Raw genomic sequence first — 17983 nt, 5'->3', positions numbered from 1 at the left:
AGACCATCCTCGATAAAATGCTCTAGGCGTCTTCTATCGCAGCAGCTTTACTGGACATCTTGACTGCGTTCTGGATGGAAGCCGACGAGGAGGATGAGACGGTACTGGACTTCTTCTCCATGGATCTGAATGAAGTCGTACTGGTCTTTTTCTGGACGGTCTGGATGGTCTTCTTCCTCTTCACGTGGAGGACCTCCATGGCGTCCATGTTGACGCCTTGTTGAATCTCCTCGCTCGTCTCCACCTGCTCTGAAGTTTGTTGCTGCTGCTGCTGCTGCTGCTCCTCCATCTGCTGCTGACGATAAACCTTAAAGACGGACATGGAGGAAGTCAACAAATCCCACACGTTTACACATTTTCTTTTCTTATTACATCACTCAAAATGTCTGCTAGAATCCACCTCCCGTGTTCTCTCACCATCATCATGTGCTGGTACTTTGCGATGGCCTCCTCGGTGCTAACCCCCTCGGCCAAGCCCAGCTCTGCAGCCCGACGGGCGAGCTCGGCCTTGTGGGAACCAGGAGGGGTCCAGCCCACTCCTCTGATCCAGTTCAGGTCTGACTTGTAGTTCACCTGCAACAAAGATGGTCTCAGTTACTCCTTTCTAGTTTTAAATCCATCGGACACTTTACTATGAACACATTTCGTGTGACTTTGCCAATTGTTGCTGCAATGTCCTTTGCAATTAAGTCCTTAAAACCAGCGAGTACACATGAATATTACCCTAACCGGGTGAGCTGGGAAACCAAAACAATGAGCTGAAAGGTGCTAGAATGCCATAGTGAACCCATTGGCGTAAAAGTTATTATTAGACATTTGCTGTCACATTAGGTGTGTACCTTAGAGATACTGTGCATGCAACCTGACTCACATCACTCTGCAGCTTGTAGGCCTCCTTGGCGTGTTTGACGTTGAGCTGTTCAGGGTCGCAGGTGTAGTCGTGCAGCTTGTGTCGGTAGGTGAGGTCGCTGGCTTGAGCCTGGCTCTTTTTGGCCTGCAGGAACTCAGGCTGGTCCGCGTGGATTTTGTAGTGACCACGCTCCTCCTTGGACTGGCGTTTGTACTCCAGGTTGCTCTGGAGTTTGCTGGCCGCCAGAGAGTGCACCATCTTGGGGTCGTCCTCCACGCAGCGCAGGCCGACCTGCTGGCCCTTCTCCTTCACATGGGACTCCTTGTAACGGAACTGTTGGAGAGAACCAGAGTTTTGAGGTGGTCGTCTTAAACCTATAGTGGTGGTATATGCTAAACAGTTAACTAAACGCTAACTCACATCACTGGCAATTTCTCTTGAGGCCTTGGCGGTTTGGAAGGGTATGGCGTCCAGCCGCAGGTCATAACCCGATGTCTTCACCTGCTCCCCAGTCGCCTTGTAAACTTTCTTTATGGGAAAAGATGAAAATATTATGACGTCATCTGGGTATGAAGGACGTTGCTTGTGTTTACTGTATGAGAATGTGTGCCTTACATCACTAAGCTGCAGGGCATTCATCTTGGCTCTAACAAAGTCTGGATCATCTGGGTGCAAGGTGTACTTATGCATGTCGTCATTCTTTCCAGATTTGTACAGCCGCTGTGGTGGAAACCAGATAAAGACATGACCAGGAGGGTTAGGGTTAGGGTTAGGGTTAGCAGCATCGCCGTTTCTTCCAAAATAAGAACCCCAAAGCAGAAGTAGACTTTTTAAATATTCTTCAAGGGCGTTGTTTATCTTACCTCACTGCACTGCTGATAGCTCGTCTTGGCATGGACGATGTCTGGAGAGTCGGTCACTGATGTGAACTTCAAGCTGTCTGGCAGCTGACGGTACTTCTTCTGCAAGAAGGAAAACAAAGGTAACGTAGAGTTGTTTTAAAATAAGGAAAGTGAAATGTCACATAGATATCTATCTATCTATTTCATACTCACATCACTGATAAGCTCTCCAGCCTTCTTGGCAGACTCCAGCTGAGGTGCTCCCACTCCATCCCAGGCCACTCCTTTCATGTAGTTGAGGTCTGACTTGTAGAGTTTCTGCACATAGAGCAATAAGATGCGTCATATTAGTATTTTTTTCCGTCTTTCTCTTCCCCACATCTGACCCTGATGAAGGCTACCACCCCAAACGCGTCAGTCTAATAAAGATGTTCCATTGACTACAAGTGCTGCTGGAGTCTTTTCCTCCTCCATTCCACTCCACTCCTTCAATTTTTCTCTCCCCACATCTCACCTCACTCTGCAGGTCGTAAGCCTTTTTGGCCCACTTGACCTTCATGTCGTCGGGAAGCACCGTGTACTCGTGCAGCCTCTGCCTGTAGTCCTGGTCGCTGGCCAGCGCCTGGGCATTTTTGGCCGCCACCAGGTGAATCATGTCTGGGGTCAGGTGGTACTGGCCGCTGGCCGTCAGAGCGTCCTTGCGGTACTCCTGGTCGCTGGCCAGCCGGCCGGCCTGCAGGCAGTGCAGGAGGCGGGGATCGTCGGAGACGCTTTTGATCCCGATGTGTTTCCCCTTCTCCAGCAAGTGGTTGTGTTTGTAGTTGTACTGTAGAGACACAGACGAGGTTAGTTAGCTACATTGATGCATTCGGTCTCTGCTCAGGTGGACATGTCTGACCAAATTTCTGTCACCATTACACCAATCAGCCACAACATTATGACCACCTTCCTAATATTGGGCCTTTTGAGGGTGTCCAATGAATGCCAGGTCCAAAAGTTTCCCGGAGGAACAACATGTCAGTGGCCATAATGTTGTGGCTATATGGTGTATACTTTAGTGTTATTTTTCACTTCACCAGAACACACAGTAATATATTTTATTCTTACGTCACTGGCGATGCCTGTGGAGCTCTTGGCAGCCTGGAAGGGGATGTCCTGCATGGTTAGCTTGTAGCCCTGAGCCCTCAGTGTGTGCCAGGACTCTTTGTACTTTATCTGCAGCAGAACAAATGTACATTTACCTTTAAAATAACACACACCGAGCAAATAAATAGTAAAGCGTTACATAATACAGTCAAAAGCTAACAGTACCTCACTGAAGTTGGCTGCGTTGATCTTTGCCTGCGTGATCTCTGGTCTCTCGCTTGTGATCGTGTAGTGGTGTTGGTCATTCACCCCCTTCTCTTTGTACAGACGCTGAGAGAGAGACACACATATTTTACCATCATCATCATCAACTTATTTAAGCAAATCAAAACCAATACGTTGGAAAATCTGGGGCGTGCTCACTTCGTTTGTGACTTGTCCACTGAGTTTGGCGTGGATGATATCAGGAGAGTCGGCAACAGAGGTGTGTTTGAAGTTGTAGGGCTGCTGGCGGTACTTTTTCTGCAGCAGAAGAAAGAAAACAGCAAAGTTTGTCACTGTGAAGCTTTTGTAGATTTTTGAGATGCATCAAATCAGTATTTTGCACAAAAATCAACGTTCAAAATCCTGAAGATGTCATCCCAAAAGTTTCACATGTGAGCCTGTGTGCATGGTATGGCTGTGTGACAAAAAGCTAAGAAGACGTCTCACATCACTGATGAGGTCTGTGGCCCTCTTGGATCCTTCAATCTGGAGAGCTCCAGTGGCGATCCACGCTGCACCGCGCAGGTAATTCAGATCAGAACGATACACTTTCTATAGAGAGAACATGACTGAAAATCAGTTTACAAGCTTCCAGTCTTAGAATTTACTTTAATATTTCAATAAATGCCAAAACATTTCATTGCACAATTATCGTTAGGTCCATTGAAGTGGAACTGTGTCCTAAATGCTGGTCAAATCAACCGGAAGCATCAGAAACCAACCATGTCTCAGCATGTAAGACTGACCAACATCTGGACCTCAAACACTGTTATCCACTCTTACCTCGCTCTGCAGGGCGTACGCTCTCTTCGCAGCCTGCACTTTCATGTCATCCGGCGCCGTGGTGTAGTGGTGCAGGGAGAGCCTGTAGTCCTGATCACTGACCAGCGACTGGGCCTTTTTAGCGTGTGCAACCTCCATCATGTCCATGGGTAGGTGGAACTTTGAGAGCTCCTTCACGCAGTCCTGCTTGTACTTAATCTAGAGGGGGAGGAAATGAGTTAGGTGTGGTGGTTAGCGCTGATGCCTCACAGCAAGAAGGTTCTGGGTTTGAATCCATCGGCTGACTGGGGCCTTTCTGTGTGGAGTTTGCATGTTCTCCCTGTGTCCTCCTTCCCTCCAGAGGACTAGCGCTTACAGAAAATGAATGAATGAATATATGACAATGAGGGAGCACTCACATCACTCTGCAGCTTGCTGGCATGGACCGAGTGAGCAATATTCAAGTCATCCTGGAGCCCCTTCAGCCCAATCATCTTCCCTTTAGTCTTCTCAAATTCTTCTTTGTACTTATGCTGAAATTACACACAAGTGACACAAGCTGAATAAAATGAGATGACAAGAATAATCCATGTAGTATACGTGCATAAAAGTGATGTTAATATGATCTCTATTCACATGGACCACTTGTTTCCGAGACCTACTGGGATGTAATCAGCAGCTGATGCAAACAGTTTTTAAGTCAAAGCTATACTTTCGAGCGATTTAACGGAAACTCACATCGCTGAGGATCTCTGCGGACGCTTTGGCGGACTGGAAGGGAATAGCATCCAGACGCAGCTTGTAACCACCGTCACGTATCTTAGTCCAAGATTCCTTGTAGCGGTTCTGAAAGAGCGCACGCGGTGGTGATGCACTTTAAAAAAAAAACTTACACAGAGTCTACCCACTAAAAAGATTGATTAGTTGTTTGTTTGGATTTATCATGAGCAGGGTCTTGGAAGTGTTGTTTTACCTCACTGATGTTCACGGCGTTGAGCTTGGCCTGCACCATCTCAGGCAGCTCTCCACTGAGCGTGTAGTTGTGCTTCATGTTTTCACCCTTCTCCCTGTACAACCTCTGGAAAGGAGAAAACGCAGCATTAGTGATCGTGCACTTCATCTATAAACCCACACTGCATGACACTTTTTTGTACATACACCGATCAGGCATAACATTATGACCACCATCCTAATATTGTGCAGGTCTCCCTTGTAGTGACTCATCAGAGAATGGACATGGGCCTTCTGAGGGTGTCCTGTGGTGTCTGGCAACAGAATGTTGTTAGTGGGGGGGGGGGGGGGGGGCTTTGAGGGGAGGGGCCTCTGTGGATCATCCCACAGATACTTGATCAGTTGGGATCTAGTGAATTTGGAGGCCAGGTCAACACCTTGTGCTGTTCTTCATGTTTTTTTTAGTTGTTCCTAGAGCGTTTTTGTGTGTGTGTCTGTGTCAGGCTGCATCCTGCTGGGGATGGCTGCTGCCATCAAGGAGTGTCATTGCTATGGGGTGGGGGTGCCTGGTCTGGTCTAGGTGGGTGCTACATGTCTAAGTAACATCCACACCAATGAATGCTGGGTCCAAAAGTTTCCCAGCAGAACACTGAATTGTCACAAGATGGTCGATGTTATTCACTTCTCCTGGTCATAATGTTATGGCTGATTGGTGTATACTTATTATATTTATAGGATCAATCTCTCCTATAATTAAAGGTGCTACAGTGGTAGCCTAGTTTGTTTGTGAGCTTATTTTCAAGGTATAATCACAATCACAGATATCCCTCTGCATCAGATCAGCTGCATTTTAGTTGCCTGCTACTGTCTGTTGTGAATTAAACTAATAAACATGAGTAGAAAAGGCTTGTTGGACTCACATCAATAGCCAGTTTGTTGCTCAGTTTGGCCTGGATCATCTCTGGAGTGTCTTCAACACTCGTAAACTTCAGAGCGCTCACATCCTGGCGGTATTTTTTCTGTAGAAACAGAACATAAACTGAAATGAAGCAGAGTGCGCATAGAGTATATTTCGGGGACAGCAGAGGGCACAGTAACTCCACAGACGTTAGCTCCACCTGTGAAGTTAAATCTATAATAAAATTGGGCAGATTTTAATTTGATTCAGTTTTTCGTTGCTGGCTGGACGCCTACTGTACAAACAGCAGATGTCACGTCTACATAAATAGATAAAAAGCTGACTCAGAAGCAGCTCTGAGATCTGGTCTATTCGTGTCATTTCATGGTCTAAACCTGGCTCTGACTGAAGTGGCTGCTTGTGATGGGGTTGTGAACAGAGTGCCATTTTGCAGGCGTTCATATAAAAAGATTCTGCACCAATAAAGGATGGTTCGGCTTAAAATATCAGCAAGGAGGAGGGGCGACCCGAGGAGTTAGGGATCGTACCGGCCCTCAGCTCTGGAAAAAGAGAAGAAGCTTGCAACGATTTTGCTACCTGTTTTCTCTGATGCCTTGAATGTAAATAAGCAAAGTTCAGAAACGGCTAAGATTACAGATCCTCATATGTGTCGTTTATGTGTAACCTGACCGCTTGACCTGGTATTTAAAGTGTGCATTAGAAGATAGAGGCACCGAGAAGCTTTTAGGAAACTGGATGCTTCCTTTTAACAAGGATTTCCTTTTGGGTTACACCAAATATCACGAGTTAACTCCACGTTTCTGTGTGTGTTATTTAAATGTAATAAACAAGAAGCATCAGATGAAGGTGAGTATTTTTGTCAAAGATTAAGTCTGGTCTCTTGTTATGGCAGTCTACATACTTAACCCAGTTTTGGAGGGAACAGGAATGGTCTGCTTCTCTTTAAATACATTCTGACCTAAGTCGTAAACCCAGGTATGCGGCTTCCAGTCACACGTTGCACAGTCCTTGCTTATCGCTTTCTCACACATAGCCTCTGTGCTAACTCACAGTTCTCATAGATATTAATAGAGTGTTTAATCAAGTACCTGTGGCCGTGACTATCATTCATTTAAAATTAGACTGATTTCTGCGTGGCACTCTCGGGTCACAGGGTCTGATCTTACCTCGCTGACCAGCTCTCCAGCTTTCTTCGCTTGCTGCACATCTAAAGATTTTGAGGCCTCCCAGCCAACACCCTTCATCCAGTTCAGATCTGACCTGTATTGTTTCTAAAGAGGGATGCACATGCACACATTTCAGTTTAGAAAGTCTAAAATTGCGGTTAATTTGTTGCCTGAAAAGATGTCTAGAAATGAGACGTACGTCGCTCTGGAGCCCGTAGGCCTTCTTGGCCCATGCAACGTTCATGTCGGAGGGCAGAGTGGTGTATTCGTGGAGGAAAGTCCTGTACTTGGTCTCGGTCGCCAGGTCTTGAGCCTTCTTGGCGTGGCTGATGTTCAGCATGTCCAGAGAAACACTGGAGGAAAGATTTATTACGTGCAGAAAATTTAAAATTTTGTTCCAAGGTAACACAAGAGTCACGTCCCGCTCTTGTGGCACTTTTTGTTTAATGATACTATACACAGATCAGGCATAACATTATGACCACCTTCCTAGTTGTTCCTAAGGCATTTTTGTGTGTGTGCCTGTGCCCATTTTGCTTTAACATAGTCCATTTTTTAAGTCAGTGCTTGTTTGACCTTTGGAAATGAGAAGTTCGTACAAAACGTCTTCTTTCCAAATTACAGCTTGCATGAAGGTAAAGCAGGTTACTGGCCACAATCTGCTAACAATGTAGATATAACCTTCAGAATACGATTAAAATAAAAGTCAGTAATTGCCTCTTAAATTAATATTGGATCTACTGCAACAAACAGCTTGAACCTGCGCTAGTTTCACCAGGAACCAAAGACGCTTGCAACAGAGACAGAGAATGAGGTCTTAATTATGCCTATAATTGCTAATTCATTCAGATAAATGAACCGCATGTCATCCGTTACCTGTGCACTGGAGAGGACAAGGTGATAAGGACGTAGGTAAATGTCAGTTACTCAAATACTTGACATCTTATCTGTAGAATCAGATGCATTCAGGTCTGAGGACATACGTCGAAAACGCCCTATCAAGATCCTCACCTGTATTTGGCCTTGGTGTCCTCGTAGTTCTTCTTGTAGTGACGGTCGCTCTGCAGCTTGGTGGCCAGAGCAGAGTGAGCCATCTGAGAGTCGTCACTGACCGACTTAATGCCAATCACCTTGCCTTTGTTTTTCTCGTACTTTTCCCTGTACTTGACCTGCGGGTTTGCGACAAACAAAAGGTCTGTGAGTTCAAATCTGAGCGCAGAGATGTTAAAAATGTCCTCTTCGCCAGGAACGAACTGAACTCCAAACATTAGCACAAACTGTTCGAATTTTTTTGGAATAACTCACATCGCTGGCCAGGTCCCTCTTGGCTTTAGCTGTGAGTATGGAGAGAGAATCCAAACGAAGCTCAAAGCCCTTTTCTCTCTGCTTCTCCCAGCTGCTCTTGTACACTTTCTACAAAAAAAAAAAGAAAGCATAAAAAAAAGAAATTCACTCAAACAGAAATGTTAGAAAAAGCTAATCTCAATTCCAAAATGTTTTTTTTTTACATGGAATGGAGCAACATGTAAAGAAGGTTTTTCATTTTATTTTTCAGTAGTTCTGCAGAAACATCTACAAACTTTTATGAATATCTGGGAACAGACATTCATTTAAATTTAGTTCTTCTTCAGTAGCTCTTAATTATACAAGTAAACAAATGGATTTCTTTCCATTTTGTCCACATGCAAGACAAACTGACCACGAATGCGCTGGTCCAAACTTCTAAACGGTTCAAGTGCATTAAAAATCCATTAATACTAATTAAGTTTATACTAATATAATAATCTAATATGGACAAATTCAATCTATTGTTTTAAAAGCAGAAGTGGACCAAACACTATACCCTGAGGTACGCCCTTAGAAATTAAATGTTGGATTTACTTAATCTAGTTATGGCAACCGGTCCCACAAGACATGGCTGTTTAAATTTGATGAAGAACAACAACATGGTTTAAGTTAATCTAACCCTAACCCCTAACCCTAACCCGTACATGCGCGAGTACGGATCCGGGTCCATTTAAAGAAAGCTAACTCTGCTTACTTTAACACCAGTGTTTAATTGCATTTCGATTCATAAAATAATGCATGATGTGCAATTCCAAAACTTTATCTACTGTGTGGAAGCTCTGCATACTCATCCAAGCGTTTCCCGTAACTTTGGATTTAAAAAAAAACTTTTGCACATGCTAGTGTTGCTCTATATTGTTTTTGCGTTTGTTGTTTATCAGACTTACCCCACTGAGAAGGTCAGCGTTAGCCTTTGCTTGCCTGAAGAGGGGCTCGTCTTTTGTCATTGTGTACTGGTGCAGCATCTGCTCTGTGTTTGCTTTGTACGCCAGCTGCAGAGTCAGAGAGATGTTTGTTATTATGAAAGTCCACCATAGTGAAATGACAGCAAGTTTACGACTGTAACGTGGAGAACATACGTCGCTCTGCAATCCCTGGCTTTGCTTGGCGTGCTTGATGGACAGATCATCCGCCACATGAGTGAACTTGATGCTGTCTGCTTTCTGACGGTATTTGGTCTGAAAAAAAAAAAAAGCAGTAGAAAAGGTGTGAATAACATCGCATGAGGTTCATGTACGAACTGAAATAGCAAATATTTGCACTGACATCACTGAGAAGCTCTCCAGCTTTCTTGGCCTGAGTAATGTTGAGACATCCTTCAGTCTCCCAGCCAACCCCTTTCATCCAGTTCAGGTCTGAACGGTACTGGTTCTGTGAAGGACAAAAAGTGTCAACGGCCTCGAAAAACAAAAATTAAACACCTAAACCATTAACTGAAATAGCGCATGAGGTAAGTCTCTCACCTCGCTCTGCAGGGAATAAGCCTTTTTGGCCTGCTGGACCTTGATGTCATCTGGCATGACGGTGTAGTCATGGAGCTTTGTGCGATATTCCAAGTCACTTGCAAGAGCCTGGGCCTTCTTGGCGTGGCTCAGGTTGATCATGTCATGAGGAAGGCTGAACTGGGCCTGGCTCTCTTTGGAGTCCTTCTTGTACGCAATCTGAAGTGGTAACAATCAGGATTAATACTTAGTGTATATTTGTGATGGTTCTCAGTCATCCAGTTCATGGTATGACTGAAGAAGCCGCAAAACGTCTCCAAGAAACTCTACAAGTCTAGTTGGCTTTCTTTAATGTTTTTGGATATTCAAAGTAATTTTCTTGTACAGTATGTGTGGAAAAACGAACAGGCATAACATTATGACCACCTTCTTAATATTGTGTAGGTCTCCCTTGTGATGACTCATCAGAGAATGGAAATGGGCCTTCTGAGGGTGTCCTGTGGTGCCTGGCAACTTGTTAGTCCCACAGATACTTGATCAGTTTGGGATCTAGTGAATTTGGAGGCCAGGTCAACACCTTGTGCTGTTCTTCATGTTCATTTTTTTAGTTTTGTCACAAGATGGTCAATGTTATTTACTTCTCCTGTCAGTGGTCATAATGTTGTGGCTGACTGGTGTACATTCTGATACTTCAGACAGACAGATCAGTGTGATTTCTGCTTACGTCACTGCTCATCTTGGCAACTTGAAGCGAGTGCAGAGTCTTGGAGTCACTCATGTTGACCCCCACTGCCTTCTCCTTGTTCTTCATGTAGGTTTCTTTGTATTTAATCTGAAACACATGCCCACCTGACTTAATTTAATTTGCCGACTATTACATCCGATCAAAGCAGAGATTTTTGCTTAGATCTCAGCTCCCTGTATCTCTTTGCAGTGGACAGGAGAGTGTGTGTTTACTTACGTCGCTGGCAAGGTCTCGGGAAGCTTTGGCTGCTCTCACGCTCAGGTCGTCCACGCCGATGTCGCACGCTTTAGACTTCGTTTTCTCCCACTCCTTTTTGTATTCAATCTGGAGCGCCAAAAGTAAAATGATCAAACCGTGGCTTGACGAATTAAAAGTGTTAATTAGAACTAAATTGTGAATGCACATATGGCAGGCGCGTGCATGCATGTGTGACAAAAGTGCGTTAACCTACATCGCTACACAAGGCAGCGTTGGCTTTGGCCTTTTGGATTTGAGGCAGGTCCTGGGACAGAGTGTACTGATGCTTTGTCTTTTCATAGTCTGCTTTATAATTTAGCTAAGGGACACATTAATCACATGGTTACACAGCACCACAGTTAGCACAGTGCTCATAAGTGAAGGGTATAGCCAAGGATAAGGTTGATGTTAAATCAGTGCTCTTGATAAGTTCTCACAATCGTGTTTTATACTCACATTGCTGACAAGCTGAGCGTTTTTCTTGGCTAAAACAATCTCGGGTGTGTCTGCCACCGACCGGTACTTGACCTGGTCGATATGTTGCCTGTAGTTCTTCTGCAGCCACGATTGAAACAACAAATAAATACATACATACATTTACACTGACTGTGTTGTTGAGCTTGGATTAGATTTGGGAGAACGTACATCTTTCAGTGGGTCCAGCTTCCTTTGGCTTTGGTAGCCTGGTGTGAGGGTGGCCGGGTAGTTGAATTCACCCTGCTCCTGTTCAGACCCTTGTTTATAGGTAATCTGAAACACGCAGCACAAGAACAGTGTGAAATTGAAAAAAAAGAAGGTAAAGAAGAACGGTCATTTAAAATTCCAGTCTGGGTAAAAACGAAACTTACATCACTTGCCAGCTTCCTCGCTTTCATGGCATGCATGGTCTTCTTATCGATACCAGAGTCTTCATAGTGGCCCTTCATGTCAGTGGTGTATTTCTCTTTATACTTGTTCTGTAGAAAATATAAGAAGACGAAGAAAGTCATGTTTAAATTGCTCCAACATTACAGCAGCACAAATAGTTACAATCATCTCGAGGAGTGAAGCAGAAAGTTGGATTTTTTATGTCTTTATTGGACTTACATCGCTGGTGAACTTGGCCACCTTGGCGGCATTTTGAAACTGTGGCGTCTCGCAGAAATTGATGCTGTGTCCTTTGGTGTTCTCCAGGTCTTTTTTATACTCCACCTGTTTGTGAATATTCAAAAATAAAACAGCTAAATTGGGATATTTTTCATCGCAACCCTTTTTTTTCAACCATTTTTCCACAGTTGTGCTAAATTTACGTTATAAATTGCAGAAAATAATCCGTACCCATAACCGCAGCTTCATTATAGACTCCATGTTGACGCTCTTACGACATTCAGGTTAATAAAATTTAAAAAAAAAAACAATAAAAAACAATAGTGATCAAATGTCCACTATATTAAGAGGAATACTTGCTAGTCACTGTCATTTGTATGTCATTTGCTTAGAACACATGCTCCAGGGTGAAGCATTGTGAGGTAACATCATGGCCTTGGAGGTAAAGCTGTAACCGCACCATGCAGGCATGTAAGAGATGCTGGAAATGCAGCCTGGGTGGCTTCATGTCTGCTTAGAAACTGACACACTATCCTCAACATTTCCAGCTCTTAAGAACACAAACGCACACAAACCGGCAGCAGAAGCTACATTTAGCTTTTTGCGTAACACTTTTGTGTTTGATATCCAGACGACATTCAGATCCCTCTGTTCCTACTTCTTAGATAAAACAAAACATGCTATACAGTACAGATACGAAGGCAGTACCCCTCACCTCACTGACAAACTTGTTGATCTTCCGGGCGTTCTTCAACGCCAGATTGTCCTCTGAGGTCAGACTATGGTAGTGGGACGTTCCCTTCATCTTGTTTAAGTCCTTCCTGTATTTTAGCTGCAACGGGATGAAAAATGATGCAGTGCATATCGGGGGGATAAAGTGACGTGTTGCTGTAGGATCAAGAGATTAGAGGCACATGCAGTCTAATTCAGTCAGGGAGGAGAGGTTTAGTGATTGATGACAAAGGGAGGTGCCCTCATTGTTGTCCCTATTTTGTCTATTTTGTCCACTGATGACATGGACACATGATGGATGAAGGTGAAGCTCTTACATACTATACTCTGCAATGTTTTGATAGCACTTACAACAACTTCGCGTGGTTGCCGCAATAGTTGCTAAAGTTGGGACCTGCTTTCCAAGATCTACACAAAGACGTCTCGTTAAAGATCTATAGCATGTTTGTCTAATGTATTTTCAACTTTTATGAGGCCATTAATTGCGTCTGGTGTGTACATTTATGCTGCATTCAGTGTGATACTCACATTACTGGCATTTTCCTGAGCCTTCTTTGCGAGATGATAACCAGGGGTGATCATGGCAGGGAAACTCCCTTTGCCCCGTTGCTGCTCGTAGTCTTCAGTGTATGCAATCTGCAAACACGAGATCACGTAAAGCAAAACTAATAATAAAAACAAAATAGTGTGTTCTGTGCACTTCATGAAACATTAAGACTAATTTACCTGGCTGAAGTTTTCTGCGTTTTCTCTGGCGTGGATCACCTCAGCTATTCCTGCCTCAGCGCTGGCCTTACCCCTCATCTCCTGTTCGTACACTTGACGATACTTTATCTGGTGCAACGTGGAAAACGGCGCCAATAACTTTCAATCAGTGCCACTGCAAGAGTTCTGTTAATGTATATTTGTGCATTTCATGCTACTTACATCACTGGCCTGCTCAGAGGCCTTCTTTGACATCTTGTATCCTGGTGTGATATGCGCTGGGAAACTGCCTTTACCCCTCTGTTGCTCGTACTCCTCTGTGTAGACATGCTGGAAGAGGAGAAGCAACGATTAAGGCACATTTGTAGGGTTGGCCAAGTCGACCGCATCTTAAGAACAGAAAACCCCAATCCACTTAGGCTTACATCGCTAACGATTTGTCCTTGTTTCTTGGCCAGAAGCACCTCCGGGGGGTCGACAAATGTGGTGTATTTTGAAACTCTTTCCTCGTGTCCTTTTTTATATTCCAGCTAAAAAAGAAAGAAGTCTTTAATTGGGTTTCTTGTTGTGGTAAAGTTTAATTAACAATCCGCAGAGACCATAAATTGAGTTTTTACATTTGACCGTCTTGTCTCTTACATTGCTGGCCAGAGTGTTGGCGTTCTTGGCTGCTTGGTAACCTGGTGTGATCATCGCGGGGAAGCTACCTTTTCCTTTTGACTCTTCGTACTCTTCCGTGTATTTCGCCTGCCAAGGAAGCACACAATCAGTCGGGGTAAGCGTTTGACTGGTGCTGATGAGGGTTTCTTTTCTTCAACCACAATATACTTTTGTCTGCTTAATGAAAATACATGTACTCACATCGCTGACGATCTTCTGTGCCTGAGACATTGTCACTATCTGCTGGTTGGTTACCATCCCTGAACACCAGGTCTGCTGCTGTGAGAACTCAGACTGAGACTGAAAGGCCTGGTTTGACATTGAAGACAACACAGATCAGTTATTATGTGTCTTCCAAGACCTTTAGGAACTTGTGTTTGTGAAGGTTCTCAATCATCCAGGTCATGGTATATCCAAAAAACATTAAAGAAAGCCAACTGGACTTTTCTCAAAGACGTTTCATCCGAGTAGCTTCTTCAGCCTTAAGGGACTGGTTAGGTTAGGGTTAGGGTTTGTAAGTTAATGATGGGCTCCACCCACAAATGTTCCTATTTAAACCTCAACTCCCCTCCAGTCCCTTAGACCTGAAGAAGCTACTCGGATGAAACGTCTTCAAGAAACTCTGCAAGTCCAGTTGCCTTTAGGACCTTGGTACAATTTTTCTGGTTTATTCATTACAAACAAAATATAAATGAGACAGAGAGAAGACTATTCCCCTCCATGATCACTCACTACAGTCAAAAAAAAAACATCCAGTATAGTTGAATCTTAGTGGGAACGTTGTATAAGATAAGCAAAAGGAAGGATCAGAATTTGGCTTGGAACTCCCTTTAACTGGGCGTAAACACCAGTTGCTCTACCGGGAGCTCACCTGGCTGGCCATGTGACTGGCTAGGCGAGCCTTCTCCAGCTCCATGGATCTCATGTCACAGTGGAAGGTGGACATAAAGCGTTCGCCATCTTCGCGATACTTCAGCTACAAGTACACATGGACGAGAAGCATTAAGCCAAGGCCTGCACACGTTTGCACATGCACACACACATATACAGATATGTTGCGTCCATTTTAGCAGCTGGACGCTTTAAATCAAGGACAAACAAAAAATAAAAAAATAAAAACTTAAAGCTAGCCCTGATTGGTATTAACCTGACTTCATCGCTCTATTCTTATGTCGCCAGAGAACCTGAGCTCAAAAGCTTCACGATGGATAATATTAGTGCGCGGTTATTAATAACTGAGATGCTCCAATCAAGATGAAATAAGACCTACTGAGAAAGACTCAGAACAGAGGACTAACTGTTGAAACTCTGAGCTGTTTGGCAGTCATCCTTCAGACTAAAATAAGAATAGGTGTACTGCAGAGGATAAGAGAGGGGGCTGGTTTCAAAAGCGCATCACTCGTAAACTTTCTATCAAAATAAACTTTTGGCACGAGCTAAATTTCTAAAATCTAATTCCAAACAAGAAAACAAGCAAAGTTTTTCTTTTTAAATCTGCCCTGGGACGTGGTTGACGGTCACCGAGCGTGATTTGAAGTCCGCCCTCAGATCAAATGTCAACATGTTAAGTCCCATATCTCTCTGGCGGCTCACAGTGGTAGCTGATGAGCTAGCCTGCAGCTAATATAAGCGTCGGGGCACTGCATGAACTCGTAGGCACAGACGGACAGACAGACAGACAGAAACAGGTGGCAGGGCAGAGGAGAGGAAGGGACGCGAGGCTGTTTTTCCTGACGTATAATTTTAGCCGCCCGAGGCATAAAGTGGGCCGAGCAGGGGGTGGTGGGGTCTCGCCTCTGTCAGAGGAACCGAAATAAACCTGAGCTCCACTCTCCATTCCAAACCGCTGCCGTCACCACGTGCTCTCTCTCTTTCACCTTTTTGATGGATGCATCTACAGCGGGGTCAGATCTTGAGGTTTGGGATTGATGTGCGCTGGAATTGCACATTTCCAACATTTGGGGATTTTAAAAACGATCTTAACATGCATTCAAGTACACTTTCATTTGGATTCTTTTGTAATGCATTCATCAATGGCCGCTGCAAATAGCAATCCCCGTTATAAACCCAGTCATGAAGTGGCATTTCACTCTTGTTTCGTGTCACACTACACGATGAGTCAGGAGAGACCTAAAACACTTCATACGTGATTCATGTTGCTGCTGCGTTTTTGCACATGACGTCCTCTTACCTCGCTGCTCGCCTTGCTTTGCTTCTTTGCGTTGATGTTGACTGGGGTCTCGTAGACACTGGTGAATGTGTTGTTCCTTGGATTGTGCCTAAAGGGATAAAATATAGAAGGAGAAAATCATTTCAGTCACAAATTTTGTTGAAGCAGATCAGTAGATCTTTTTGATATTTTGGTTTGTCAAAGCAGGAAAAGCACAGGTTTAATTAACTGTAGTTGTACAATCTTGATATTTCGCTGTCTGGCTCTCTGTCATGACACGGCTGAACTTGTGCCAAGTCAAAATATCAGTGTATTAAAAAAATATACATATTTTCTCACCTTTTTTGATTCGGCACAATGAAATAAGTTAAATAAGTACTTACACTGAGCAGTATGGCCTCTTCTTATGGCTGACGAAGTTGTTAGCGGTGAGGACCATCTTGCAGACGTCACAATGAAAACATGCTTTGTGCCAGTTCTGACAAAAGGAAAATAAAAACACGTTATTTTTCACATCACCTCTTTTCACCCAGTCTAGTTTATCATGACACAAATAGGTCTTATAAGTCTGATGAATGAGATAGCAAGCCCCCAGAATAACAGTGGTAATCACAGCGTGTTCATCCAAATGGACTCAAATATAGATTTTATACGACTGCTTAACTGTATACCCTTTCCATATCTCATAACAGCAGCGAGTTGGATTTACATTGATGTTTTCATGTGGCAATGGTTATATATTATAGTTATATTTGTAAGATATTTGGGTAGGAAGGCATTGCCACTAACATTAAAGAGCTTTTTATGTGTTTTTATGTTGTAAATTTATTCCAGTAGATTCCCCTGTTTGCACCTGGTTTTTGTTACAGTATTTGGAAAAAAAACTCAAAGGTGGGTTACTACTATATAAAACTATCCCATATATGTCATGTAAAAAGTTGATTTGAATTAAAAATTGATAATCTAGTGCCAGTATTTTTGTATTACCTGGTCAATGCAGTTGATCTTCTCTGCTGGGTAGACCACAAACCCACACCTGGCACAGGACTGCATGGCGAATGCTCCCAAAAAACCTCAAGTTAAAACAACGAACTAGTGAGAACTGTTAGTGAAAAACCAAAAGAGTCAGGTCACTCAGGCAGACAGGGCAAAAGTTTAGCTAAAGGAACTGGCGGCGACTCCCAGACAGTCGTGATGGCGCGTCTCTGGCGGAGGTAAACTTAGCTCTGACACTCTGAAACTCTGAAACTGTCTCTTACTTGACACCATGTCCCATGATGGACCGGCCCCCTTCCATGCCCCACGCTAGAAGACTGGCTGAGTCCAGCTGTCTGTCTGCGGGGAAGAGAGAGAGAGAGAGACACAGACAGTGACAGAGGGTTCAGATGTCACAGCATATGTGTAATGGTCCTGAGTTGGACAGCTAGTTCAACGCTGAGGTATTAAAGTGCAAATCACGGTGTAATAGTTTTATTTAATCTTACTTATATAGATTCATCAGCCACATACAGTGTGCTGACCCAGTCAAATAATAAGGTGCTGAAGAATAACAATAAGAATAATAATTACAAAAAAAATAATACAATCTGAGTACAAATAAATAAGAACAAATGTCCCTGAGGATCTTACCTGTGTTGATTGTAAGGACGTCCAGCAGCCACTATAATCAAGACTTTTTAACTAGTATATTGGTCAAATCATGTTCTTTGAATTCTTTACTGTACTAGATAATGATTTCCTTCTTAGTCTGCTTCGTCAGGTGGTGTGTCCATACCATATAAATCTATAAATACGTGTGTATTTAGCAACAGCATAGTCATTTATAAGAAAAGTAACAGACATAAATTATTATTGGGTAAAAACCTCAGCATATAATCAAATTGTTGAGCATGATTATAGATGTTAACCAACAGCTTCTGGTGATTTTCTTTTATAATGTCTCTTTTATTTTGTGTCAGAGCTGCTGCTTTATTCCAGAGTGCAGTTTTAATTCTAAGTGTTTCCGTGTTTCACGACATT

General features: G+C 43.5%; 1 protein-coding gene across 2 annotated transcripts; it reads right to left on the bottom strand.

The window, feature by feature from the left end:
- Position 1: 1 nt before the first annotated feature.
- nrap (nebulin-related anchoring protein) lies at positions 2–17413 on the bottom strand. 2 transcript variants are annotated; one of them, XM_084568287.1, is made up of 43 exons: positions 16952–17413; positions 16348–16442; positions 15986–16073; positions 14666–14770; positions 13996–14094; positions 13774–13881; positions 13560–13664; positions 13357–13464; positions 13156–13263; positions 12958–13065; positions 12413–12529; positions 11698–11802; positions 11460–11567; positions 11257–11361; positions 11068–11166; positions 10826–10930; positions 10591–10698; positions 10354–10461; positions 9651–9848; positions 9454–9558; positions 9267–9365; positions 9075–9179; positions 8146–8253; positions 7852–8009; positions 7040–7193; positions 6841–6945; positions 5676–5774; positions 4778–4882; positions 4543–4650; positions 4224–4337; positions 3826–4023; positions 3490–3594; positions 3202–3300; positions 3004–3108; positions 2800–2907; positions 2207–2518; positions 1906–2010; positions 1714–1812; positions 1466–1570; positions 1271–1378; positions 872–1183; positions 418–573; positions 2–295 (listed from the first exon to the last, which is right to left on the bottom strand). In XM_084568287.1, exons 1-43 carry the CDS (start codon positions 17015–17017, stop codon positions 23–25), a joined length of 5388 nt encoding a protein of 1795 aa, XP_084424413.1. In that variant the 5' UTR covers positions 17018–17413; the 3' UTR covers positions 2–22. The 2 variants fall into 2 exon arrangements, with proteins under 2 accessions (XP_084424413.1, XP_084424414.1); XM_084568288.1 differs by lacking the exon at positions 14666–14770 and having other exon boundaries at positions 13996–14103.
- Between the last annotated feature and the right edge of the window lie 570 nt (positions 17414–17983).

Source organism: Chelon labrosus, assembly GCF_963514085.1.
Source record: "Chelon labrosus genome assembly, chromosome: 19".
NCBI classification, from domain to species: Eukaryota; Metazoa; Chordata; class Actinopteri; order Mugiliformes; family Mugilidae; genus Chelon; species Chelon labrosus.
This window is presented reverse-complemented; position numbering and strand designations above follow the sequence as displayed.